Here is a 26,535-nt window from a genome sequence, read left to right on the forward strand (position 1 = left end):
TCATGTGGTATTTTCCTTTCTCTTTCTGGCTTACTTCACTTAGAATGACATTCTCCATGTCCATTGATGTTGCTGCAAATGGCATTATTTTATTATTATTTTATGGCTGAATAGTAGTCTATTGGACAAATATGCTACAACCTCTTTATCCAGCCATCTGTCAGTGGACATTTCGGTTGTTTCCATGTCTTGCTATTGTAAATAGTGCTGCTGTGAACATTGGGGTGTAGGTGTCTTTTTTAATTAGGGTTCCTTCTGGATATATGCCCAGGAGTGGGATTGCTGGGTCATCTGGGAGGTCAAGGTTTTGTCTTTTGATGAACCTCTATACATTTTTCCACAATGGCTCCACCAAACTGCATTCCCACCACAGTGTAGGAGGGTTCCCAATTCTCCGCAGCCTCTCCAGTATTTATTGTCTGTGAACTTCTCAATGATGGCTATTCTGACTGGTGAGAGGTGATATTTGATTGCAGTTTTGATTTGCATTTCTCTGATAATGATATTGAACATTTTTTCATGTGCCTACTGGCCATTTGTGCGTCTTCATTGGAGAAATGTTTCTTTAGGACTTCTGCCATTTTTTGAATTGAATTGTTTGTTTTTCTTTCTTATTAAGTGTAAAAGCTGTTTACATATTCTGGGAATTAAGCCCCTAGCAGTTTCATTTATTGCAAACATTTTCTCCCATTCCATAGGTTGGTTGTCTTTTTGTTTTGCTTACTGTTTCCTTAGCTGTGCAAAAGTTTGTAAGTTTAATTAGATCCCTCTTGTATATTTTTGGTTGTTTTTCTATTGCTTGAGTAGACTGCTCTAGGAAAACATTGCTGAGATGTATGTCACATGTTTTGCCTATGGTTGCTTCTAAGAGGTTTATAGTGTCTTGTCTATATGTTTAATTCTTTAACACATTTTGAATTCATTTTTGTGTATGCTGTGAGGGAGTAGTCTAACTTCATTGATTTACATGCAGCTGTGCAGTTTTCCCTGCACCATTTGCTGAAGAGGCTGTCTTTACTCCATTGTATGTTCTCACCTCCTTTGTCAAAGTTTCAATGACCAAAAGTTTGTGGGCCTATTCTTGGTAAATGTGTTTATCCGTTCATTGATGGATGGATATTGTTAGTAACTTTTGGCTCCTCTGAATGATACTGCTATGAATATTGATGTGAAATTTTTATGAGAATATGTTTTCATTCTGTTGGCTGTACAGTTGGCCCTCCATATCTGTAGTTTCCACTACATGGATCCAGATGGCTGATTGTAAAGGGACTCGAACATCCTTGGATTATGGTATCCAGGGTGTGGGGTTCCTGAAACCAACCCCCCAAGGGTATTGAGGGATGACTCTACATATAGGAGTGGAATTGCTGAGCCGTATAACTCTAAGCTTTTGAGGAAATACCAGGCTTCTCCAAAGAAGTTGCACAATTGTCCCTTTCCCCTGGCCGCATATGAGGTTTCTCTGCCTCCTGAACGACATTTGTTATTGTCCGTGATTTGGTAATAACCATCCTAGTGGGTGTAAAATGAGATCTCATTTTGATTTTGATTTGTCTAGTGATGTTGAGCATCTTTTCATATGCTTATTGGCCATTTGTATATGTATCTAAATTCGTGGTAAATTTAAAAATTGGGTCTGTTTTATTGTATTGTTCAGTTGTAAGAATTCGTTATATATCCTGGATGCTACTCTCTTATTAGATACATGTTTTGCAAAATTGTTCTTCTATTCTGCACATTGTCTTTCACTATATTTTTTTAAACATTAAAACAATTTCTTTACAGGGGAGGTAGTTAGATGTACTGATTTATTTTATTTTTCTTGCTGAGCAAGCACTCTCTGACTTGAGATACCCATTTCCCCTGTCATTTCACTTTCTTGATGATGTCCTTTGTAAGAAAAGGGTTTTAATTTTGATGAAGTCCAGTTTATCTGCTTTTTTCTTCTATCACTTGTGCTCTTTGTATTGTATCCAGGAAACCAAAGCCTATCCTAGGACCACAAAGATTTATACTGTGTCTTCTTTTAGAAAGTTTATAGGTTTAATTTTTACATTTCTGTCTGTGATCTACTTTGTTTTAATTTTTATTTGTTATATAAAATATGGGTGTTCAGATTCCAGATTGATTCTTTTGCCTGCAGACACCCAGCTGTCCCTGCACAATTTGTTGAATAGACTATTCTTTCAATGGGGTGTTTTTGGCCCCCTAGTGGAAAACTGTCTGTAAATGTAAGTTTTTCCCCGTGGGTTTTTATTGTGTCTCATAGATTTATTTATCCAAACTTATGCCAGCAACATACTGACTTATTACTGTAGCATTTTAGTACCTTTTAAAGTGAGTCCTCCAACTTTACTCTTCTTTTGCAAGGTTGTTTTGGCTATCCTGGGCCCCTTGCACGTCCATATTAATTTTGGGATCAGTTTTTCAATTTTTGCAAAGAAGTCAGCTGGAATTTTGATAGGGATTCCACTGTATATGTAGATCATTTTGAGGAGTCTTAATATTTTTAATAATACTGTCTATCATTCCATGGAAATGGGATGTCTTCCATATATGTAGATCTTTTAAAATTTATTTTGGTGATACTTCAAAAAGTTCAATGTACAAATCTTGTAAATTTTTGTTAAATGTATCTCTCATTTTATTTTTAATGCTGCTGTAATTGGAAATGCTGAGTTTCTTATGGGTGGGACTATATATCAATCTTCTTATTTCTAGAATTCCTTAACAGCAATTACCCTAGTTATATATTTGCTACTTAAATCTATCCACAACAATTCCCCACCCCGTGTTATAAGAAACCAAGACCCAAGTTAAGCTACCTGAACACCTATGTGGAAATGTGAAATGAGACCCTTGGGTGGGGCTTTGTGCAGATGATACTGGAGCTTATTCAGGATGGCTTCATCGTAATTTCTTTTAAACAACCCTTTCGGTGTATTTAGTCAGATACATTAAGAACATGCCCTTTTGATGTGCGGAGTAGCTAAGACTATGATTTTCAAATAATTTCTAATGAGAGTGTTGTTCTTGAAACCTAATTTGCATCAATCTTTGAAGATTTATGTTTCAGGGGCTTTGACTAAAGAACACCTGTCTTTAATCAATAACGACAACTAAATGCTCAAGCAACATGTAAGAGCTTGAGCAAACTGCCTCTACCCCATAGTGCTGGGTGGCTGCAGCTGCAACTGGAGTCAGCGCTTACCTATCCCAGTACGCTTGTGTTGATCTGCTCAAAGTGGTTCGTCCAACAGTTTGTCAGTAGTCTGTTGGACAAAATCATTAAAAATTGATTGAAGGTTGCTGGAATGCAATATAATCTTATTAATATTAATTAAGCACATATTGAGTGCTTATTGTATGATGGAATTGTCCCTCAGCCTCACATGAATATTATTTCTCATAAAACCTCACATATTTCCTTGTTAATCTCACTTTACAGATAAGGAGACGGACAATTAGGTCTTCTCTCTTTTGGGGGAGCTCATTATCAATGATGGGAAGTTATAAGGAAAAAGATATTGATTCATCATGAGAAAACATTTTTCTGAGGGTCAGCAAAGAAGAAGATGAACACTGAAGAAGGTGATCATTGTTCAAGTGAGACAAGCCCTTGGTTGTGCGGAGTCAGCATCCCTGTCCTAGAGAAGGCACGTGTAGAGCTGCGTACTGGGTGAGGCGGCGCGGCCGCGCAGGGAACGCGGATGCTGGACCGTTGGGCTGTGCTCAGGCCCGGTGGGGCTTTCTCCTAAGGGCAGTGGACCATCATTGACAGATTTTATGTTGGAGAGTGGGGTGCTCTCGTAGTTCACTTTTGTCTTGTAGAGTGCTTGGAAACATTTAGAAGGCTTGGCAGGAGGTGATGTGATGAGTCAGAGTCGGGTGGCTGCGAGGTGTAGCAGTGTTCAATTTTCAAGTTGTTTTCAGGCCCAGGCTTGTGGCTCAGTAGCCGTGTCAGTTTGAATGACGCACTCAAGGAAGTGAAACAATTTATCTAATCAATTGAAGCAGTGATGTACCCAATTCCCAGGACTGTTGTGGAGATCCAGTGAGATAACGTTTGCAGTGTGCAGCATGGTCCCAGCACAGAGTCAGTGCTGAGTGAGTGCCAGTGAGTATCTGGTAGGTCAGGTGTGGGTGGTGGGACTCGGTGTCTGAGGATATCTGGGCCCTGAAGGAGGGGTCCATTCACATCTGTGAGTGATGGGTCTGAGTTGGGAGAGGCACGGAGAACTTAGCCCCGGACCAGAGGCCCTGGGCAGGACGGCTATTGGAGGAGCACCGTGAAGTCAGCTCTTTGCAGGTGGAGTTGGAGGTGCCCTTGTGACATCTAAGTGCAGTGTCACGAGCTGAAAGAGGAGGTCTGGGCCAAGGCTGTGCATTTTCGAATAATGTCAACTCCTGAGGACACCGAAGTATTGATCACTGAACGGAAGTCATACTTTAGAGGACAAATGAATAGTAGTATCACCTCTGTCATCAAAGCTCACGTCTATTTATTCATCACTCAGTTTGCTAATTGGGTACTTACAGAGCTCACTTCACCGTCCTCCCGTGGGCTCAGGCTCCACAGAAAAGAGCTGGTGTGTCTTCCTCTTTTCCAGAAGAAGACACATTTAGCTTGTAGACTTCTGTACCTCGTCAGACTTAGGATATTAGTTTGTTGGTTTAATTGTATTTTCTGTTGGCCATGTCCTGACAGGAGAGAAATTTTACCTCATGGTCATGTTTCAATTAGCTGTTACTGAGAATTGCTGATCTGATACATAGTGTATGTATTATATTAACTTTGTAGAGTAGTTATCATTTTTCTGTCTTTGCCCTTTAATTTTGATTGCCCCTTCAGTGTTCTATCCTTTTTGGGGCCTTATTTTTTTTTAATTAAAAAATGTCTGTTAACAGTTAAGAAAACTAAAACAAAGAAAAAATGCACATGGGAGCTAAATTTAGAAAATGTCTAGTGTGTTTTCTATCTCGGCAATGGAGGGTTCTAGAAACTCGTGAAAACTTTCATTACACAAGTTCCTTAAAATGCTGATTAAGAAATAAAACCTTCCTTCCTCATCTTTCAAGCTGCACAACAAATTGTCAAGAAAGTGAGGGGAAATTCTCAGAAGCCAAGACAAATGAGAAAGCAGGGTTTCTGGGAGATATGCGAGCCTTAGAATCCCTGGGGTGCTGGTTCGATCCTGAACTGATTTTCAGTTGCCTTGACAGGAGGGCAGGATGTGAGCCCCAGGCCTCTGACACTAGGAGTTGGATGGGGGATCATATTATGGGCCAAGCCCATACTGAGGATCTTGGTTTACTAAAGGGTGAAATAGGAAAAAAAAATTCCTCAAGGCAAGAAAATAAGGAAAGTCAATTTTGTTGGAAGAGGGGAAAAATAACAAATCCAAAGTAAGGATATAGTTTAAAGTTGTTCTGGCATGAGAGTGACCACAAACACCTGGCAGAAAAGCACAGCTACTCCTTGATTGATAAGTTGTGTTTTGAATGAATCAGTGAACAGCCATTCTGAAAAAGGCCTCCAGAGTCTTGTGGATCAAGATACTGGACAGCAAACACCTCCCTTCCAAGGTCTCATTCAAATAACCAGAAAGGTTTTAAAGGAAAGAAGCCATGATCATAGTTCTATTTATTAACATTTCTATATGCTACGAATTCAGAGGTGACTATGTAGTTGTCTCCTCTATTATGGACCTTACTTTCTCTTTGGGGAGACAAAATGACATAGTTGGTAATCTTGGTGGAGGGAGGTGTTAGTCTGTTGCACTTAGCCAGGAGAGGAGATTAAGAAAACAGTGAAGGGTGGGTGAAATTTTTAGCTGAGGACAGTCTTGTTCACTTGGCTTTTAATTGCAGGCTCAATGAGCTGTCACTGGAGGGACTAGATCTTACAGAGGATGGACTTAGCTCAGGCCTCATTGGAATGGACAAATGAACCTGGAGAAAGACAGTCAAATCTGTGCAGACATTAAAGTTCACTTGAACGTGCTGCATCCCTGAGCCAAAGATAGGACAAATATGCAGCAATTCTTGAGGACAGAAGAGTGGTTTTTAAGGTTCTCCAAGAATGAATCCCATGGAACCGAGATGGCCAGTTGTCAAACTGAGACTTTGTTCTTTGGACGGTGTACCCAGCAAGGGTATTGGCCTTTTATATGTTTCCATTTGTCTTTAATACATGTCTGTTGATGAGGACATGGGCACAAATGTTTGACACCTTGTCGAGGCGATTTTGGATACCTGCCTAGAAGCATGGGCACAGTTGCGGCTGCTTCATACATCTTGCAGCCCGTCCCTTTCCCCGGCTCCGTGATCACGGCAGAGTGGTTCCTTGTTGACCTGTCCGTTTCCTCTGTGACATCATAACCCATGAAAAGACCGGAGCATATTAACTTGGCTTTGTTAAAGTCAAAGAAACAGATCAAATATGGAGTCAGATTTGTTCTTTCCTATTTCAGTAGTACCATGGAGATGGCAGTTTGGGCAGCTTTTTGTAGTGTCCTGGAGGCTTTCTCTCTCAGCTTCTGGGCGCCTCTATTGAAAACCCTTCTTTGCTGTCTGGCCTGCTGGTAATGCACACTGCCTGTTTTGCCCTGAAGATGTGTTCTGTTTATAAACTCATCTCTACTCCTTGGAAAACAGCTCAAGAAAAACTCAGTTGGTTTTCCACCAGCCATGGGCAGGGGTGAGGTATACCATGTTATTATTTCATAAAATAATAGTAATAATAGTAATAGTAATAGTACTAGAAATAATAATAGTATTATAATAATAATAATAATATAAAAGAAGTCTTAAAACAGGACTGAGCACACTGGAGAGAGTCAATAAATGCTTTCTGGCTTAAATCAAAAGTGATGACTTAGTGATTCCATGGCTGCTGTATTTGCTAAGCTAGTTACTCCTTTGCTCCATTACACCTTATTTTAACTGAAAAAGAAATGCAAGCAAATGGTTAAAAAAAAAACTCAGACAGAGCACAAAAATACACAAGTGAAAGAAGTTTTCCCTCATCCTCTGTTCTTTCAGCCCTGTCTGGAGATGCCACTGTTTACTATCTTTTGGGTGCTTTTCCAGATATGCTTTGCACATTCCCACCTATGTATGTAAATTCCTTTAAAATTTTAGTTATTTTTAACTTAAAGAGATTTAAATCCTCAAGTGGCTTCTGCCCGGGTAATAGAACAGAACAAATCTGACTCCATATTAGATCTGTTCCTTTGAATTTAACCCTATGCTCTGTCTCCTAGGCTTCATCTTGCTTGTAAAAAATTGTTGCCTAGAGCCTGAAATACACAGGAGAGCTTATTCTGAAGCTCTGACCTTTAAGGATATTTAAAATTTTTTCATTCATTAAAAGATAGCAAATTGCAGAATAGAAAATAACGTTTGTTTTGTTGGAGATTTACAGGGATCTGACCCACGCAGATAGCTGCAAGAACAAAGGATTCTAACAAGAAGGAATTCCTACACTAAGAAGTTTGCAACAACCAAGCGCGTAGGAAAGGAGCCTGAATTGTGACTTGGGGAGATGGTTTTCCAGAACATTAGTTTGCCAACTAGGTCTACAGAAACTTGCTATTCCAAGCCCCAACATCTAGTTTCCAAACTTATTGGCCTGTCCTGCACTGAGGAGAATGAATTTGGACTTGGTAACACCCCTATCTACCTAGAAAGCTGGGCACTGGAGCTGAGTGTTATGGAAACAGGCCAGCCAAGAAACAAGCACCAATCGGAGTGCTGGAGTACTCAGAATTATTATGCCGGCGGGCTCAGAGGGGCTTCTGCTCCGAAGTTCTGAGCACCCCCAAGACGTGCACATGAGGTTTTAAATACTTCAATACAAGTAAGGGGATATTAGCCAATAAGACTTAAAGAACAAAAAGCAAGGAATCAGTACACTGGAGCTTATCAACTTGTAATAGATCACGTTACTGACACTTGTTGAGCTTGGAATTACGAGTTAGGTTGTTAGGCCAATAAACTGACACTAAACTTCAGATTTACGAGATAGCCCAGCAGAACTTAGATCAGTAAACCGACACTTATCACACTCAGATTTGTGACTTAGCTTTTTAGCCCAGCTGGACTTTTCCTTCACATGAGGACAGCTCTCCCACCCCCAGGAAACCACTGTGAGCCCTTGATGTTTCCACTAGGTTGGGGTATGGTTTACCCAGGAGGGATGGGGACTATGCACCAACACTCAGGCAGTCTGCTCTGTCTGGGGCTCTGATCTTGTACCACACCACTCCCCCCAGCCCAACACCTGGGACAGTGGAGCTAAGGCAGTGATCCTTCCTGCCTGTTTCCCAGCGTGTAAAAGGGGAATATGTGCTCTTCCCAAGGAAGTTCTGAGCGACAACACCTGCGGGTGCTTGGTTCTCAGAGCAACAGAAAACCCAGCTCCGCATGGGGGCAACGGGTGTGATCCCCGTAGTGTTTCTGCAGAAGCATCTGATGGAGGGCTGGATCAGGGAGGTAAAACATGAGCTGCGAGACTTGAACGGTTACAGAAGGGTACAGAGGTAGGTCTGCCATCTCAGGGTGCCCTAGAGGTAAAGCTTTTTCTCTCCAACTCCGCTACGACACTCCCCTATCCAGACCCATCCCTTCTCTGCTCTTCCTGTCCATCTGTATCCCTCCACTTTTCCCCTCTTCTCCACCCGCTCCCATCTTCTCCCTCCCTCGCTGTCCCACCTTCTCTCGCAGAATCCAGAGGATCCATGTCCCTCCTGCGCATGCGCTGTCGGTGCCTGGTGGTCCGCTGGTTCGAAGCTCCATGTCCAAGCCGGGGATTGGCCCCAAATGCTTCTCAACTCTGTCGCCCGTTAGGCCTTTGGTTCCTGCCTGGGGCTGGGGCTTCTGGCTGTGGAAGTGCAAGGTGGGGGGCTCCCGGGAAAGGGTTCAGGCGGCTTCGGGAGGGTGATCCGCCTTTCACAGCCCCCAAGGGCGCCAGTCAGCCCGTGTTCAGCTGAATTTCTCTGGCCAGACCCTTCTGACAGCACCACCTGCCCCGGCGCCCCGGCCACAGCTGTCCAGGTCCAGGTGTGCGCCTGCCACCTCTCACGCAGCCGGGATCCCCTCAGTCCACGGCTGGCGTCCCCTTCCCCTCTCCCGCCCGCGAGTCCTCTCCTCCCGGGCTTCCTCTCCTCGGCCGCCTGCCCGTCCCCACCAATGGGCGGGCTGTTTCCCGGGCGGGCGTGGTCTGCGGACCTGGACGGGAGCGGGCGGCTTATGCTGGTGCTGGGGCTGGCCTCCGAGCGGGGCTGCAGCCCGCACCCCCCCTTTCCCTCCCCCCTAGGGCTGCCCTCCTTTCCCTTTCACCCTCCCTCAGGACCAGCTCAGTGGCGTGTGTGCTGCTCCCGGGGCTGACGGCCTCTGGCTGTAGCGCCCAGCTTCACCTGGTGGAGTCGGGAAAAGGGAGCATCAGTGCTGAGCAAGCTTCTGTCTCCTCCCTCAGTGTTTCTGCCGCAGGTAAGTACCTTGAACACTTTCAGGTGTTATGATGGCGGTGCTTATTGATGTCACGTGTTTTTATAGTGAGAGGGATTAACAGTGGTGAAAGCAGGGCTTGGTTCTGTTAAAAATGAGCTGAAGGCATGAAGCTGTGATATCCTCCTTCCTTCCCTCTCCAAGGGTGAAACGTGTGACCGTCGATTTTAAAAAGACAGTTACAGTCCCTAACTAGCCCAGCCCAGCTAGTGTGTGTTAACAGGAACAGCATCACCAGAGGCCTTGGAGACCCAGGGATATTGCAGTCCTAAAGAACTCCTGGCACAGTTTGGTTTGTATTGGTTTTTTGTTTTTCTTAAATTGTGGGACAGACTAGTGGTATAAAAAGAAAAATATTTGTCAAGAAATATTTTTTCATATAACAGCGTTATTGTGATATAGTTCACACACCATGAATTCCATCCATTTAAATGGTAAAATTCAGCAGCTTTTAGCATATTCACAGTTGTGCAACCATTATTATTCCAGAACGTTTTTATCACTTCAGAAAGAGCAGTGGAAATTAATGACCTATCCACCCCTCCCCAGTGGTGGTTCTAAAGAAATTTCTTGGCTAATCTTGACCATAAATTCACTTGTTACATTCCAAGAAAAATCTGGTAGGAATTCTAATCAGAATTGCAATGAATCTGTCTATCAAAACAGGAAGAATTAACGTCTTTATGGCACAAACTTCTTCTAACCATGAATATATTTCGGACCCTATATTTTCCTCTGTCCAGAGCCTGGCCCATGGGAAGTCCTCACTACTTGTTGGGCTTGTGAATGATGAGATTCTATACATCGTTAGTTGCAGCTGTAGCCTTTCACAGAAGAGAAAAGAAACCTCAGTGAAACAAGTGACTCTCTGATGGTCAGAAAGAGTGACAGCCATTGCTGGAGTGATCCAGTGGACTTGGTGTTTGCAACCAGAATTCTCCACCACCTACAGCTAAGGGGATGAGAGTGTTCTTTTATTTTTTCTTAATGGCATTGCTTTTATTTTTACTTATTTTTTAAATTATTTTTTATTTAAGTGTAGTCAATTTACAATGTTAGTTTCAGGTGTACAGCAGAGATTCAGTTATAAACATATGCATATGTATATATATATGTTTTAGATTGTTTTTAGTATAACTCATTACAAGAAATTGAATATAGTTCCCTGTGTTATATAGCAGGTCCTTGTCATTTATTTTATATTTACTAATTTGTATCTGTTAATCCCTCCTTTCCTGCCTGCTAAATACAGTTTGCTTTCTATGTCCATGAGTCCATTTATAGGAGCACCATTTTTCCTAGTAATATATGCTCTTTGGCTGCTTTCAGTTTCAGTAATTCCATCTTATCTGTGGGCGCTTTTCTTCTGGTGGTCTTTATGTGGTTTGCACACGTGGTAATAGAGATCTTTATTTGGGAGAACTCCAGGTCTCGTGTAGTCCCTGGTACAGAATGCCCACTGAATTGATGATTGAACTGGGAAAAAAGCACAGTAAATGCTGGAATTTCCACTATGGTTGAGAATTCCAGGTTTCAATAACCTGTTTAGACAACCTTACTATTGGCTGCACCCATACTGGGTAATTTGGTGGAAATTCATGGTATGGTGGTGTAGAGACGGGGCCTTATATTCTTCTTCTCTTTCTATTTTCTAACACTCATTCTCCTGGGCCTTCCAGATCCTCCCCCAGAAGTGCCCAGGGCTGGCTTGGTGCTGCACTGAGGCAATATTTGTTAATAACGCCCTTTCCTCTTCTCCTCTGAGCCTCCGTTTCTTTCTGTGCACAATGAGCGCTTAGACTAGATAAATACTTTTCAGTTTCTTTTAAAGCCATGTTTCCTTTGAGAAACAGAAAATGCAAATATCTCCTCTCAACCCAACCCTTTAGATTTTGGTATGTCCTCCAAGGAGTGACATAGCTCTTTGTGAAAAATTGATGTGATTTTGATTGCAGGTGACACAGAAAAGACTCTTCAGAGATTTATTGCAGGGAGAGGGCAGGAAAGAGGCAGTATGTGACACTTTCTAGTGTGAGCAACGGAGCAGGGACTTGGATTTAAATACGGTGTCTGACGTGGCCTCTCTCTAATCTTGTAGAATGTGATAAACTTCTCTACCTCAGTTTCTTGATGTGTCAAGTTGGGGTGATAATATTTTAAGGCTTCTGTGAAACATTATACAAATAAGACATTTGTGTCTCGGTAGAAACAAGATCTGCTAGGGATTCAGGGATTTGTTTAAAAAAAATTCTTGTCCATAGCACTCTGTCTGTGTGTATTTAGAAGTTCCTGGAGGGTGAGGGTGAGTCTAAAGTCCATTGTGGGACAGGTGGCCCATATTTCTCCGTGTCCCAGTTTACCCCCTACTCCCCAGTCCTCTTCCTCAGTCCAGGATGAAGTTCCCTAGTAGATTTACACAGAGGTCTTGTGGAAATGGCTTTTCATTTTATTGTTTCACCAAGAAGGGCTGCCATCATGATCTCTGTGGTCAGGTTTTGAAGGGCTGCCATCATGATATCTGGTAAGAATTCTATGCAATTTGGAGTTCCAATTTAATGAAAAGAAAAAAATTACAAATAGAAAATTAGAACAAGTGTGGTGACAGGGGCTCTTTTAAGTGGACACCAGTAGCTTTGTTAGCTTCAGGTGCTGTGGCCTGTTGCCACGAGGACCCATCCTCTTGCTCTGAAGTTGGAGGGACTAGTGGGCTCAGTGGGAATGTTAACTGAGTGTATCTCATGGGCTGGGCATTGTCCTATTTGTACTGTGTGTTCCTTATTTGAGACAGTGAGCTCACCTAACCTCGATAACCTCTTTAAAATATTAGACTTTTAATTTTGAGATGTAATGTAGATTCCCATGTGGTAGTAAGAGATTATATGGAGAGGGCCTATGGGCCCTTTGCCCAGTTTTCTTAATGGTTCCATCTTACAGTGTTGGGGTACAATTCATTACTGACTCACTAACAATTTGAGGTTTGTGTTATTGCCCTTATTTCTATTCACGATTAAACTGGGGCTTCGAGAAGCACACAGGCCTGTCCAGGTCACCCACATTGTTAATGCAGAGTCGGGTGAACGTGGGCTTGGGATTTCCAGGCAGTACCATTATGATGGTTTGTGGCAGGGAGCAGCATTCACTTTGCTTGTTTATTCATTCATTCAACAAACATTTATTGAGTAAACTCTGTGGGTCAGATGCTTTCATAGAGTTATCTGATTCTTCAGCAGTACTGAGAATCAGGTAATGTTTATATTTTTTAATCTGAGAAAATTAGCTCTGAGAGGTTATAACCCCCCCAAAGGAAGTATAACTCATAAAGGAGGGATAGAACATGTGTACAGTCACCTCCTTTTATGCAGGTGGTACCCTATGCATTTTACATTTTCAAACATCCGTAATCCAGATATATTCTTGTAAGGCAAGGCTTTTTTTTTTAATTGAAGTATAGTCAAGTTTACAATGTTGTGTCAATTGCAAGGTGTTTTTTGACTTTTGAATTAAAAAATACTTTTTCAGCTGGGTAATTAGGTGTATTTACTTGTTTCATTTTTAAAATGAGGTACTGGGGTTTGAACCCAGGACCTCGTACATGCTAAGCATATGCTCTACCAATGAACAATACCCTCTACCCCAAGGCAAGTTTTCTTATCCATTATTATGAAGCTTAGGAGTTCAAATAAATTGAATAGGAATCCAGATCTTTTGATCCTACTGTGGTCCTTTTCTTTATATTCTGCTGAAGGGGGTTGGGGAAGCATTTCCTTTGTTCATTTCTTTATTCAGCATTTTTGAGCAGTGACTTTGCATCAGGGCCTTGCTAGGTGCTTGGAAATAGAAAATAAGAAATGACCTTTCTCTGCAGAGGCAGGAAGCCTAGACCAAAAGCTGGGTAATGTGATCGAGCTACAGTAGCCATATGCAGACTCTGAGGACAAACTGTACCCTTGGATTTGCTTTGGCTTCCCTTGTCTTCTGGCTGGTACACACCAGGTCACCGCAACCCAGATGGGCCCGTAGCACACAGCAGAGAATGTACCTCGATCTCCTCCCCCTCTCGGCAGGGCCTGCAACATGAGCATCCCTGACTACGTGCAGTGTGCTGAGGACCACCAGACTCGTCCCGTTGTGGTCCAATCCATAGAGATCATCTCAGAGGAGAATTTCTTTTGCATCTATCAGCTACTCACCTCGGTTAGCCATATCAGCCCTTGTGGCTCCCAGTGGACACTCTGTATCCACTACAGGCACCGCTATGTGCCCGAGAATCGGTGGAGCGTCTTCCAGAAACACCCCAAGGTCGTGGGCCTTCTCACCATTACCGAATGTCTCTCTCTGCCAAGGCCTTCGAGAAGCTCCACATGCAGAGGAGCTGTATGGCACATCGCTTAATGACTCTCAGCTTTTTGTCTTTGTGCAGCATGGGGAGGTAGCCGAGCAGACGCGCACCGACGTTGCCTTCAATCTAAGAGTACTGCAGGGTGGTGGAGAAGAGGATCGAGGACTTCACTGAGTCACTCTTCATCTTGCTCAAGTCCAAGTGGCTGGATGGTGGCCCCAAGAATTCTGGGGACAAGATCCCCCTCCCCTACATCCCGTTTGAGAAGGAGGACTTCATGGGACTGGACACAGACAGCAGGTAAGTTTACCTGGAAGCCAGTCCACCTTGGCTGTGTGCTGGATTGCTTCCCTACATCCAGAAAGGGATCAGCAAGGAAGAAGTCAATCTTGTAGCCAAGGGGGGAGGGAGGTGCAGCCCGCCGGTTTCCAGACATTTCAAAGTGAATCCGCCTTTATTTCAGAGAGATCCTTTTAGGGTTAGTGTGGACACTTACTCCCGCTTTACAGCCAGGAACATGGTGGGACCCCTGGAGTTGCTGTCCAATAAAGTAGCCAAAGCCACTGATGCTAGGAGCACTGGGGAGGAGGCTGGACTCAGCTGAGATGTGCTGTAGGTCAAATGCACATCAGACGCTGAGGCTTGTCTAGTAAAAGTACATAAACTATCTCTTTACTTCCTATATTGATTACATGTCAAAATAATAGTATTTTACATACAGTAGATTAAGTAAGATCTGTTCTTAAAATCACATTCTAGTATTTGTTTTTTGTTTGTTGGTTTGTTTCTTTGTTTCAAATTTTAAACGTGGCAACTGGGAAACTTTCTTTACATGGCTCTCATTTCATTTCTGTTGGGCAGCCTGTCCTGGTACATGCTCATCCCTTTGCTTATAGATGAGATGCTGAGCCCCGAGAGGCAGAACGAGGCGCTGGTTGAGCTGCGGCTGGAGCCGCTGTCACCTGCCTCCCAGGCCCAGCACCTTTTCAGCTCAGGCCGTCTCTTCCTGCCCGACAGCCACCATGCCAAGTTAGGACATCAGAAACACCGCCAGGGACTTCCTAATGAACTCCTTATGCAGGGAAAGGCGTATCACGGTGTATGGGACAGAGCAGGGAAATGTTCATTCCCACTTTGTCCCTGTGATTAAGTCAATGGCCCCACTTTGCCTCGGAAGTACAGATGAGCTCTTCTGGGCTGCCTACCCCCCACCTTCTGCTCTGTTTCCCCGTATATCTATCGTGTTTTCCCTCGGGCTGAAGAGGGTGAGATGCCTTTGCCGAGACGTGGTCCCCCTTTGCTGGGGTGAGTGAGGGAAGCTGTGTCCCCCCGGCCTACGGCCTCGGTCCTTGAGTCTGGAGAGGGCTCATGGTGGTCCCACAGGTGGCGGTCAGAAGACCTGGCATGTGCTACCGGGCCCGCTTTGGAGGTGGTGCTCTGTGATTCTTGAACTTACCTAAGATCAGATCCTACTTTCTGGTTGTTGGTAAGTTGGAGGAGAAGATGCTAGAGAATTGATAAAAAGAATGTCTAGACCAGCCCTGTGAGTGAGAAGCACAGGGGACACTAGTCCCACCTGCGAGAGCCCACCTAGCAGGCTCTGGATGAATTTTCTGTTCCTCCCCAGAAATACCACTATGGCTTAAGGAAGAGGAGAGGCATGTCGTGGCCATGATCTGTACTTGTCCTCACAGGGCCCTGTGATCTATATGCTCGCACTCCCCATCTGCTTCTTGGAGATGAGTTGACATGTTTAGGAGCCTGGGCACTGCTGAGGGCATAGCTCCCAGCACCGTGCTACACAGAGTCTGGCTCTGTTCACCTCACCTGTCAACTCCTGCTGAGGCCCCAGACATTAGTCAAGGTAGGTGCATCAGCGAAACCTAAGCAGGGACCACCTTCTCCCCCTGGGCAGAGTGGTGAGTGAGCAGTGGAAGCCTGGAGCCCTGCCCCAGCCCCCACGCCAGTGCCACTTCTTTTGTCATAGGAGGCACTGGTGATATTTTTGCTCAACAAATGCTTGTCTCTGAGTCTGCAGACCCACCAGAGAATGCCAGCTTGTTTTTGCCTTTGAAGTCTGCCCTTGGGACTTGGCGGAGTAGCCGGATGTGTACTTAGCCCACAGTGGTTCAGCGCATTAAACCTGCCTCCTTGTGGGTCTGTCTATTGTGGTACCATAAGGGCTCAGCCAGCATCTGAACGTCATTGAGATAACGCGGCCAGTGAGCTAGGGTCAAGCACATTCTCCTCCAGTCACTTTTACTCCATTGTTTCTTTTACTATTCCACAGTCATTAATTTTTTAAACAATGCTTTGGTGCAGGAGCAGAGCCTCATTCTCTCCTGCTACTCTTGGTGGAAATGAGTAAAACGGTCCAGACTGAAATGCGACAACAATTTGTAGCTCAAAAGCTGCCTAGACACTTGTAGGTCGAATTTTGGTTAGGGGAGCTGAACACGTTGTGGTCCCCCGGCAGCGCCGCTCCCCTCAGGCCCCTGCTTTCCCTTGAGCAGGAGGTGAGGTTGGGCCTCACCATCCCCGTGTCCCTGGCCTCACACACTCACATAAATTCTTGTACATGCAGTCAAAATCATTTTTGTTCTTGTGTGATTCTAATTTTCTCTTGTTCCTCTTTTCCTTTTTCTTTACTCCTTTTTCACTTGTACTGCCCAGTGAGCATGTTGTTGCTTCTGAAAATGTGGGCTGTGCACACCCTGCATTGGAAATAGCCAGATTGCCCTCCGTACAGTCTCCATCACTTTAAAAAGCAACAACTTAACAGCTGTTTTGATCCATCTATTATCTTAGTCATTTTTTATTTTCCAATTTTTTGGAATATTTGCTTTGTTAGCTCATCACCCACTGGTGTTTGATACCTGTTGAAATCCTTGCTTTTGAGGAACATGTTTGGTCCTCCTTTTATTTGGTGACAAATACGCCCTTATTAAATTTGTTTGATTGTTTTGAAGAAGTAAGATGCGAATTGATTTTGTCGGGTGCTCAGGGATTCTTTTCATGGAGTATTTAAACTTGTAAGGTCAAACTCTGCAGCATTTTGCTCGATTCCTGCTTTTACACAAACGTGCTCGGCACGCGGTTCCTGGCTGTCGCTGTGTGACGTGCATGACGGCGCTTCCTGGCCGTCATGAGGAAGTGGTCGCCACGGAGGTGACAGCTGCAGGGGACGCTGTTGGAGGAAGCGGTCACCGTTTGTTTCTTTAATTTTTTTTTTTTGCATTCAACTTCCCCGTGCCATTTACTTTACTTTGCCTTCATAAAGGGGCAGAATTGGGTCTAAAATCCATGACACTATTTGTTCCCTTTACGAGGCTGGTTTTTCTGGGTATCAGGACAACATGACCTTCTCCTAAGTAGCTGGCTCACCTGGATCTGTTGGACACAGGGACAGCTAAAAGGGCCGTAGCTTCCTCTCTACTCCAGCCAGTGGGCATTCAGAGCTGGGTCTGTGGTTTGCCTCAGCAGCCGTGCAGACCTCCCTGCCCCGGCCTTTACTTTTAACCCATGTTGGCAGTAAAGAGTTGAATCCGTTTCTGTTGCAGCTGACATCCACCACTGACAGCCGTGTCGTTAGTTTGTGGTAGTCAGTCTCCAACACCCCAGACAACCGTGAAGGAAGATGATTTGGCCGACATAGGACCCTGGATTCTCACCCTCACCATGGTTCATCTCACCCGGTGGAAGGGTTTGGCCACCACCATCATGCTGACCATGAGGCCTTGTTTCTCCTTTCATGCTCTGGTCCAAATGTGGACACTTCATTTTTCACTGAATTTGTCTCTCTTGAGACAGGCCAGAATATCTGAATGAGTCCATCACATTCTGGGTGGGGAACAGAACAGAAGTAAGTGTCTCAAGTAGATGGAGTCTAGGCTGTCCGGGTTGGCAAATGCAGGCTGGGATCTGTGATGGCTGGGCTGTACACTGGACACAGGCCTTTCCCGTGGCTCCTGAGAGCCCATGAGTTGAAGTGATAACAGCCTTGCGTGGATTCCCCCATCCTCATCTGCTCATTGGCAAGTGTGTCTGCTAATTAGGAGCTCCCCCAGACCTCGGGCCCTTCAAAGCTCAGACCATGGGAGAACCTTGAGTCCCTTCTCCTGGACATCCTGTGTGAGAATCCACTGCCTTCTGAGGTGAACAGCAGCAGGAGATGCCTCCCCCTCCAGGGAGCACCCTACGGAGGACTGTTAGTGCACCATGCTGTGAGCTTGTGTGTTTCCGGCCATGGTCCCTACAGAACTACAGTTGAGATGGGCTTATTGATGGAAATAACAGGACTGATTCCAGGGCAGGGCCTGGGGGAGGGAACAGTGGAAATTGAATGTGACCTCAGACACCTCGGTGGGTGCTGGGGCTGTTACTAAAATGGGGAGTCTGGGAGATACCTGCCAGGAATGGAATTCTAGAGTAAATGGTGGACATGAGGCATTTTTAAGATGCCATTTGTCATCCAAATTAGGACTTCAAAGAGGCACTCGGGTCGATGAGCCTGGGGCTCAGGTGAAGGAGCCGGACTAGAGATACACGTTGGGAGTCGTCATTCTTAGCTGGTGTTCACAGCCTTGCATGTGAATTAGATCATCTCGAGAGCTGCAGACTGAGGCTGAGGGGGGGCAGGGCTGTGTCTTGGTTGGAGGAAAGCCCAGACCATACAGCTTTGGTGTGTCAGTCAGTGGCGTTTGCCATTTTCAAAGCAATGCCAGTTATCCTTAAGGGGCCAGGGGCTGGGCAGGGCCAGCCAGGAAGAAATCTGAAGGGAGGGTCGTGGCCACGTGTGCGTCTTGGGAAGGTGCAGAGTCTGCAGGGTACGGGAGGGTAGACTCCTCAGATGCTAGAGTTGCAGTGAGGAATGGGGAGAAGTTAGTCACAATCACCTGTGAGGGAGGGAGGGAGGTCTAGGGAGCCCCACCTTACTGGACTCGCTTTCCCATGAACAGAAGGCAGTCAGACAGAGGATCTGAGGTGAGAAGGGATGGGCACTGGGAGGGGAGCCAACCTGGAGAATGGTGCTTGCAAAATTCTGGAATAGTCTCCCTGAAAAATAGAGTTAAAAATACCCAGACTCTTAAGAACATTGTTAGTGACTTGGGAGGAGGCAGTTGTTTTTCTGGCCTCCTAAGGGTAAGGCATGTATCCAGGGATACACAGAAGATACGGGCAGTCTGTTCCGGGGGCTTGATCGTTACCGGGGGAACAGTGCAAGTTTAAAGGGGGAAAAGGGCAGCGGAGGGAAACTAGCCAGGCCCCGTGTCAGGTACCAGTCGGCCGCCCTACTTGCGTGTTGCATTCACATCCATGCCTCCCAGGTGGGCGCTGACAGCCCCCTTTTGGGGATTGGGAAGCCTTCTCAGAGGGGTTAAAGAATTGGTCCATTTAGTGACTAGTAAATGCTGTAGCAGGATTCAAGCAGGGCCTTGTCAGAATTCAAGGGCATGTTCTCTCTACTGTTTCCAGTACTTCCCTGTTATACCTGGAATGGTGAAGTGGGTCAGTTTTGGAGCCTTTCAGAAAAAGTATGATTTAAGCGCCTCTGGACTGTTTCACAAAGCTCAGCATTCTTTGATGGTTCTGAAGCACGCAGTGATTTTCGCCCCAGAGAGGTAACGTCTAACTCCTTTGATGATGACGTGGTTGCAAATGGTGTACAGGTGCAAAACCAGACTTTGCAGCTTCTGAAGGGAAACTCTCCAGTTCTCCCTTGGTCGGCTTTCTTCCTCGGGATGTATCTGTGCTGCAGCATAGGCCTGAGCTTTCCATATGGAGTGAGAGTTTAATATCCGATGTTAGCATAAAACGGTCAGATGAAGAAAATCGACGTTGACAATTTATTTTTGGGTTTCATTAGTCAAAATATACTATCAGTTAATGGCCCATATAGCAAATGAAATTGAGTACAGGACATTGCATTTCTTACTTTCTATTTAGAGTTCTCTTACAGAATAATGTTGCCTGCTTTGGAACATCAGCTCCACCACTCACGGCACCTATCAGTGTGTTGGTGTGATTGCATTTACAGAGTGAATGTAATCTGGGCTTCCTCAGCCCCAAACACTTCAGTGCAGAATCACGGGCTGTAGACGTCTGTTAGTCACGCAAATACTTCTAAAATTATATGATTCCAGAAAAGAAAGAAGAGAGAGAGAGAGATTGTCTTTATCAAATTTCCTTTCAGTTCTAAATGAAAACTGTTGTTGAGCAGCTCTGGTTTCCTTTGGATAAGAATATATACATTTCTTTGCATGTAACCTGGGTTTTGGGCTAGAACACCAAGTTCTTGCTGTCCACAAGCCACAAAAATAGTAGCCAAATTGCACACGTGTGAAATAGTTTATACCTTTTTCTGAGAAAGTATCCTTGAATTTGGGACTTGGGCTGTGATTTCTGCTTTTTGCTTCCCCCACCTGTCTTGTAATCTCTCACTCCTTCCCACGTGGTTCCCAAGTGTTCGTGGTCTCAAAGGAGCGGGCAAACACCCAGTTGGTCACCATGTACTGCTGTTATAGATAGAGCCCAGACAAGACTTAAAGGACATTATCAGAGAGGACTTCCTGGAAGAAATGGGCTGTACATTCAGTTGTGAGGACAGAGTAAGAGTCAGCCAGGAGAAGGAGTCAAGAATGTGTCTCAGATCGCAGGGGCAGCCCGGGCAGAGGCCTGGAGGCTTTTGGCGTGGGGACCCGGGGAGAGTGCCCTGTGCGGTCCAGGGTGGAGGGAGCCCCTGCTGGGGAGGACACTGGAGAGAGTCCGGGGTGTAGGGCTTTGGAAGAAGTTGAGTTTTACTAGAACTGACACAGTAGGCAGTGAAGGGTGTCAACAGAAGTGACCCTCAGGAAAGGTACTTCTGGTTTTGCTTCTGATATACTACAGACAAAAGGGTCGGGACGGGCGAGAGCAGGTATGTCTGTCCCTTTGAGATCCAACCCGTCATTCATTTATTCATAACACGTGCACTTCAGTGAGTCTAGGGGAGAGAGAGTGTAGCCACATAAATAAGCAAAATGTATTTGCTTCTTGAGAGCTTAGCATTGTCAGAAGTTGACTTAGCCTAGAATGTTCTAGGAAGAGAGGAACAAATTGTGGAGGTTGGAGGGAGGGAAGGCTTCCTTGGGAAACAGTCAAAATGAACCTGGAGGCAAGTGGGAAGTAGGAGCAGGTCAGGGGGCTCCTGAGGTCACTGGGGACCTATGTACTGAGATGAGGCTGGGCGAGCAGGGTCTGGGGTGGGGCTAGAACTCTACCAGGGAGCCTCTGAACTGTTTGAAGTGGGGTTGATGTAATCAAATTTGTGCTTTGGGAAGGCTGTCGTGGCTTTGTGTGTGTGTGTAGCGGGGAAGAGGTGGAGGGTGCCACCAACTGGGGGATCATTTGAAGACCATTCACAGGCTGGGATATGGGCTTCGGGGCTACTTGGGGACGGCAGGGGCAGTGTGGATGCCGGCTTTTCTTATGGGGGACTTGTTAGCGGGGCTGCCCTAGAGGCACCTTGTGGCTGGAAGAAAACTGATGGAGGCTGCCAGGTGGACATTCCTCTTCTCTCTTTCCATGCCTAGTGTGATTATCTTAGCTCAGCCAACATTTGGAACAAAAGAGCTAATCTCCAGGGTTGCCCAGGCCTTTGTAGAGCTCCTTCGAGTGAGATCTGATAGGATTTAGGTTTGTGTTCAGATCTGGATGTTCACTTAGCTAGAAACGTCCTGTCATTTCGATTTCCATAGGGGTTTTTATTCCTGATAAAGATTGCTTTCTTGGTGAGAGGAAAATTATTACAGCTGTTGTCTTTTTCAAAAAAAATCATATGTTTTAAGAGCTTTAATATTCAAAAGAATAGGAATATATAAAATATTTAAGGAAGTCTTTGGTGTGGTTTCTTTGCTTTCTGAGCTAATGTGGACTTAGAGCCTTTGTATTACTTAATAGCACATCCTTGTCAGTATTTAAAGAGCTGTTAGTGAGCACCCCAGGCCCCACCTCTCAACGAATCGTTAAAGTTTGCTCTGAAATAGTGAGGTCATAAACGTCTTGTTTTCAGAAATCAAAAGGTTTTAAATACGCACCATAGCTCCATTTATAAAATAATAATAAGTTCAAAATTAAGAAAATGGAGGATAATTGATTTTTTTTAAAGCCTAAACATAAACTTTCTTGTGCTAATTTTGCAACTGGAAATTTTGAAAAGAAAAATCCTACTGCAATATCATCTACGTGGTATATATATATGAGTTTCACGTTTGAAAAGTAACTGCGCAGTGGTTTTCAAAGTCAGGAGCATTCCAGCTCAAATACTGGCAGTGGTGGCTGCTGGTTTTCAATGGAAGAGCCTAAATTTGCCTTCTTAGCTTTTTTTTTTTTTGTACTGAGAAGGTTGAGTAGTGCTTTGCCAGCATGATTTTCGGGCAATTTGAGGGCAGATGTCGTGTTCCAGCAGTGAGATATTTCCATGCATTTTATTTTCTGGACATCACCAGGGCACATGTGGGGTTTGTGCCTGCAGGCTGGAATGCTGCAGGACTCCCTAATCCATCACCATTATGTCCTGGTGCTGCTCCGGTCAGTGAATGATTTTCTGTGACTTGGAGGTAATGTGGTCTGATGGTGATGATCAGACGTGCAGTTAAATGCTATTAATTGAAATAAGAGTAACCTAGAAACATTGCTCTAACAATACAGGATGAGGGAGGAGGATTGGCTGAGCTGCTTGCAGTGGGATGTCTTCTCAGGTGACTCCCTCACCGTGATTCCTGCCAATATCCGCCCCAGCCCTGCACGGTAGTCCTGCCGAAGCAAGCAAGCACTTTGCTCAGAAACGCACTGAATTTCCTTGCGCCTCTGTTTGTTGGCTTTTTTTTGAAAACACATTTTGCCCTTTGCTTAAATGCCATCCATGCTAGTCACCCCTTACACTCATTCTTCTGGACCTCGTCCATACATAGCTGCTGAATGGATGAACAGAATGTAGTATCTCCATGTAGTGGAACATTATTCACACGTAAGAGTAAATAAAAAAGAAAAAAAAAGAGGAAAATGAAAAATGCCACCTGTTTTGGGAAGTCCACCCTGACTGTTCAACCCACACTTTTCCCTTTGAAACACAATCACTTATGCTCCACTCTACTCTTTTTGATAGTACTTACCACCTTCTAATAATCTTTAACGTTTCCAAAAAAAATAAAAAATAAAGAGATGCTGATGCCACTTCAAAATATACAAGCCTTGCTAACAGCATGTTAATTGAAAGGAAGCAGACACAAACGGCCAGATATTGTTGATTTCCGTGATCTGAAAAGCCCAGAAAAGGCACATGCAGAGGCAGAGAGCAGGTGATGGTTGGAAGGGGCTGGGTGGAGGGGGATTACGGAGTGAATCTAGTGATAGGGGGATTCTTTTGGGCTGATGAAGTGTTCTGGAAATAGAAGGTGTTGAGGGCTGCACAACTGTGATTGTGCAGAAGACTGCTGAGCGCTGTGTCTGGGAGTGCCTGTTGTTGGGGCATCTTTATTTTGTTCACATCCTGCAATGTGAAGGGCCATCTTCTGCTGTGGTCATTCTACTCCTGTGAGTGGTGAGGGTCAGGACTTTGTAGAGTCCTGTTTCTTTTCTCCCTCTGGCTGAGTGTAGGCAAAAAAATTTAAGCCTGAGAAAGTGCTCCATCTACAGAAATGTCTTTCAGTTTTGCCTGGTGTAAAAATCTTGAGAGCTTTTAACCGTTGAGGCTAGTCTGTGGGGGTAAATAGCCTATGAAGCCTGGGTGAGCCCGGGAAGAGCCGCGCTTCCCTCCCAGACACGGGTGGGGATTTCACCCCCTTTCAGGCAGTGAAGGGCCCAGACCCGTGGGCAGACTTGACAATCGTGAATATTTACTTGTATCCGCTGCTTCATCTTGGATATTAATTTCAAGCTGAGTCAGTTTGTGACGGCAGCCTCATCCTACATCAGGAATTTATAGTATCTGCTCTTTGAGGTGAAGACCTGACAGACTTGATTATTTAACAGTCTGCTTTGAATTGATATCTCAGATTCCTTTGTCAAAAGCAAAACAGCAGAAATACAGACGTCCTTTAATTCCAATGTGGCCTGGAACGGGTTTAGTGTCTGTGCCTCAGTGGCCTTATCTGCGGGTGGGGAAGATGATAACAGTGCTTCCCTCAGAGGAGCTGGTGAGGGGAGAGTGAGAAGCACAAATGGAGGACTTACACGAGATGCTCATAAATGACCGAATTTAGTGCTCTCCGCCTGGTGAGGCCTTAGGGGTAGAGATGTCAGAACAGAGCAGTCCTAGCCGGAGCTCGATACGTGATGGTAGCTGTTATGATCAGTATCACCACTGTGGGTTATCAGGTAGTTTTAAGACTTGGTAATATGATTTCATGAATAATGTTAAAAGACTAGACATCTCAGATCCAGTTTACATAGTCCTCAAGATTTCTTCTGAGAATTGGATGGTTTCTTCCCTATCTTAAATCTGAGATGAGTCTCTAAAAATTTCCGTATTCCTCCATCCTTTTGCTTTAATTCTCTATTTCTTAAAAAACAAAGTTTTTAGATGGAGTTACTGGGGACTGAATTGAGGGCCTCATGCATGCTAAGCACATACTCTCCCAAATGAGGTATAATCTCTTCCCTGATTTTTTTTTAAATTTACATCTTAATTTTCAGAGGTTAGAGGCCTCTAATTATTTTTCTGGAGACTTGTCCATGAACCTGTAAATCTACAATTAATGGACAAAATTTGGTTTATTAAAAAAAAATCTATAGAATATTCTACAGTCCACCCAAAAGGAAATACTCATGGACTTAAAATGTTTCTCCTTTAAGGTGATTTCTCCTGTTCGGTCGAGCTTAATTTGTTAACAGCCATCCTCATCATCATAATGACCAAACTCGCTGTGAGTGGACGCCTAACTGAGGCTAAAATGCTTTGCTCATATTTTACTTCATAGCAAGTGTTTGATTGTAGGTATCAGTGTCTCCTTTTTTGTAGCTGAGGGATTGAGAGATGGGTCAGCTTGCCCCAAATGACACGCAGCTGGCGGTGGCTAGCTCGATGCTGGAATCCAGGCTGCACAGGATGAATTCTCAATTGCTCCTCTAATCAGCTTCCCGTTGAGTGTTTTCCCGAACTCCTGTGAGCCCATAAATGACCGATTTTAGCTATCTCAGCCTGATGAGGTCTTCAAAGGAGAGACACCAGTGAGAATGAGAGGCAGAGTGGCATAAATTAAAATTGTACATTTTCACAAATGTTTTATTCTCAGGTAATGACTGTAAAGGAAATAGTTTTTTAATTTAGTGCTTTGTGAGAACTAAAAACAAAACATTTAAAATAACTATTGTGCAAGAGAGAAGTGGTCTTTGAAAGTCCAACTGTTGCTAATGATGTTACTTGTTTTTTCTAGTGGTGCTTATTTACTGAAAAATTTCCAAACACTGAATTTGTTTTATGTAGTCTTAGTATGAAAGAAAACTTTGTCAGTGAGTATTGTAAGTAAAATCCTTACTCTTTTCTTTCCTGATGATGAATATCTTAGTTGTTTACATGGCTTAAGTATATTTCGTCATTTGTGAAATTTGAGTAATATGGTTTACCTTGTCTGACTGTGAGAGCTGGACGCCTTGTATACAAAGCACCGTAGAGGTGCTTAATAAAAATGTGCTTTCACAGTGACTGATAGTTTAGAAGTATCAACTCTGAATACTAAAAAGGGTAGCTTATTTCTGATGCATATTCAATATGTGTATATATGATATACATTAATATGGCTTAAAGTAACTAGGATTGTTTTTTTTAAGTGCAGTATGAAGCTTTAATGAAATCTGTGTCATTCTAGTGAGACAGGGACTACTTAAATTGCCTTAAGCAGACGACCTTGAAGATTATTTACACAGAATGTAAGCTCAGAATTCATGTTGCCGTGTAACCATCCATCAGACATTTAATTTCTCGGGATTCTGACCAGAACCATTAAGTTTAGAAAAATCCACATTGATTATTATCAGGGAATAAGCTTCTCTCTTTTGTGACTAAAGAAAATTTTGATTTTTTTCTGCACTCTTTTCAGGTTTTAAAATTTCAAAATTTTGATTTGACATGTCACTTTTTTAATAGAGATAATAAAGCTCATGCTGTTTTAATATGTAAATAAATGTTTTTGTATTTCAATACCCTTCTATGATTTCCTGGCTCTTTGAGAAGTATTTTGCAAGATACTTAGATTACCTACTGTTGGAAAAATACAGACGTGACTTTTATGAATATAGGCGTAGTACAGTTCTGTTGGTTTTTACTACAGTGCAAGACATGAGACCTAGGAGAGCTTTGCTGCTGATTGCCAGGAGGACAGATCTCAGGTCTCAGTCTCCCCTCGTGTAAAATGAAGTGGCTGGACTGGATTCTTTCCTCTTCTAAGATGAGCTTCCATGAGCCTATGTCTTTTGTTTATATTTAGGAGTATTAGCAATATCAGATTAAATACTGAATACCCCTCCATCCCCCCGAAGCAAAGTGCAGTATATGCTACATAAGCTTCTAGTTATCTGATTCTCGTTTCTCATCTTACAGTCAATTTTTGTGTTGCATGTTTCCCGGCAACCTGGAAGGTCTTTTTAGCCATAGGTGGCGCTGTTGCAACTTTTTACAGTCTTAATTTTTCTGTTTGTAAAATAAG

General features: G+C 44.0%; 1 protein-coding gene across 1 annotated transcript in view; it reads left to right on the top strand.

Annotated features, from left to right (window-relative positions):
• LOC140695079 (trafficking protein particle complex subunit 9-like) overlaps positions 1-15,716 on the top strand; it is a 62,808-nt gene extending 47,092 nt beyond the window's left edge. Inside the window, exons 10-11 of the mRNA XM_072958005.1 lie at positions 13,934-14,152; positions 15,480-15,716. Of these exons, the coding sequence (XP_072814106.1) occupies positions 13,934-14,026 (93 nt within the window). The 3' untranslated portion in view covers positions 14,027-14,152; positions 15,480-15,716. The remainder of the gene's footprint in view (positions 1-13,933; positions 14,153-15,479) is intronic.
• The last annotated feature ends 10,819 nt before the right edge of the window (positions 15,717-26,535 follow it).

This window comes from Vicugna pacos, unplaced genomic scaffold (genome assembly GCF_048564905.1).
Source record: "Vicugna pacos unplaced genomic scaffold, VicPac4 scaffold_131, whole genome shotgun sequence".
Lineage (NCBI taxonomy): Eukaryota > Metazoa > Chordata > Mammalia > Artiodactyla > Camelidae > Vicugna > Vicugna pacos.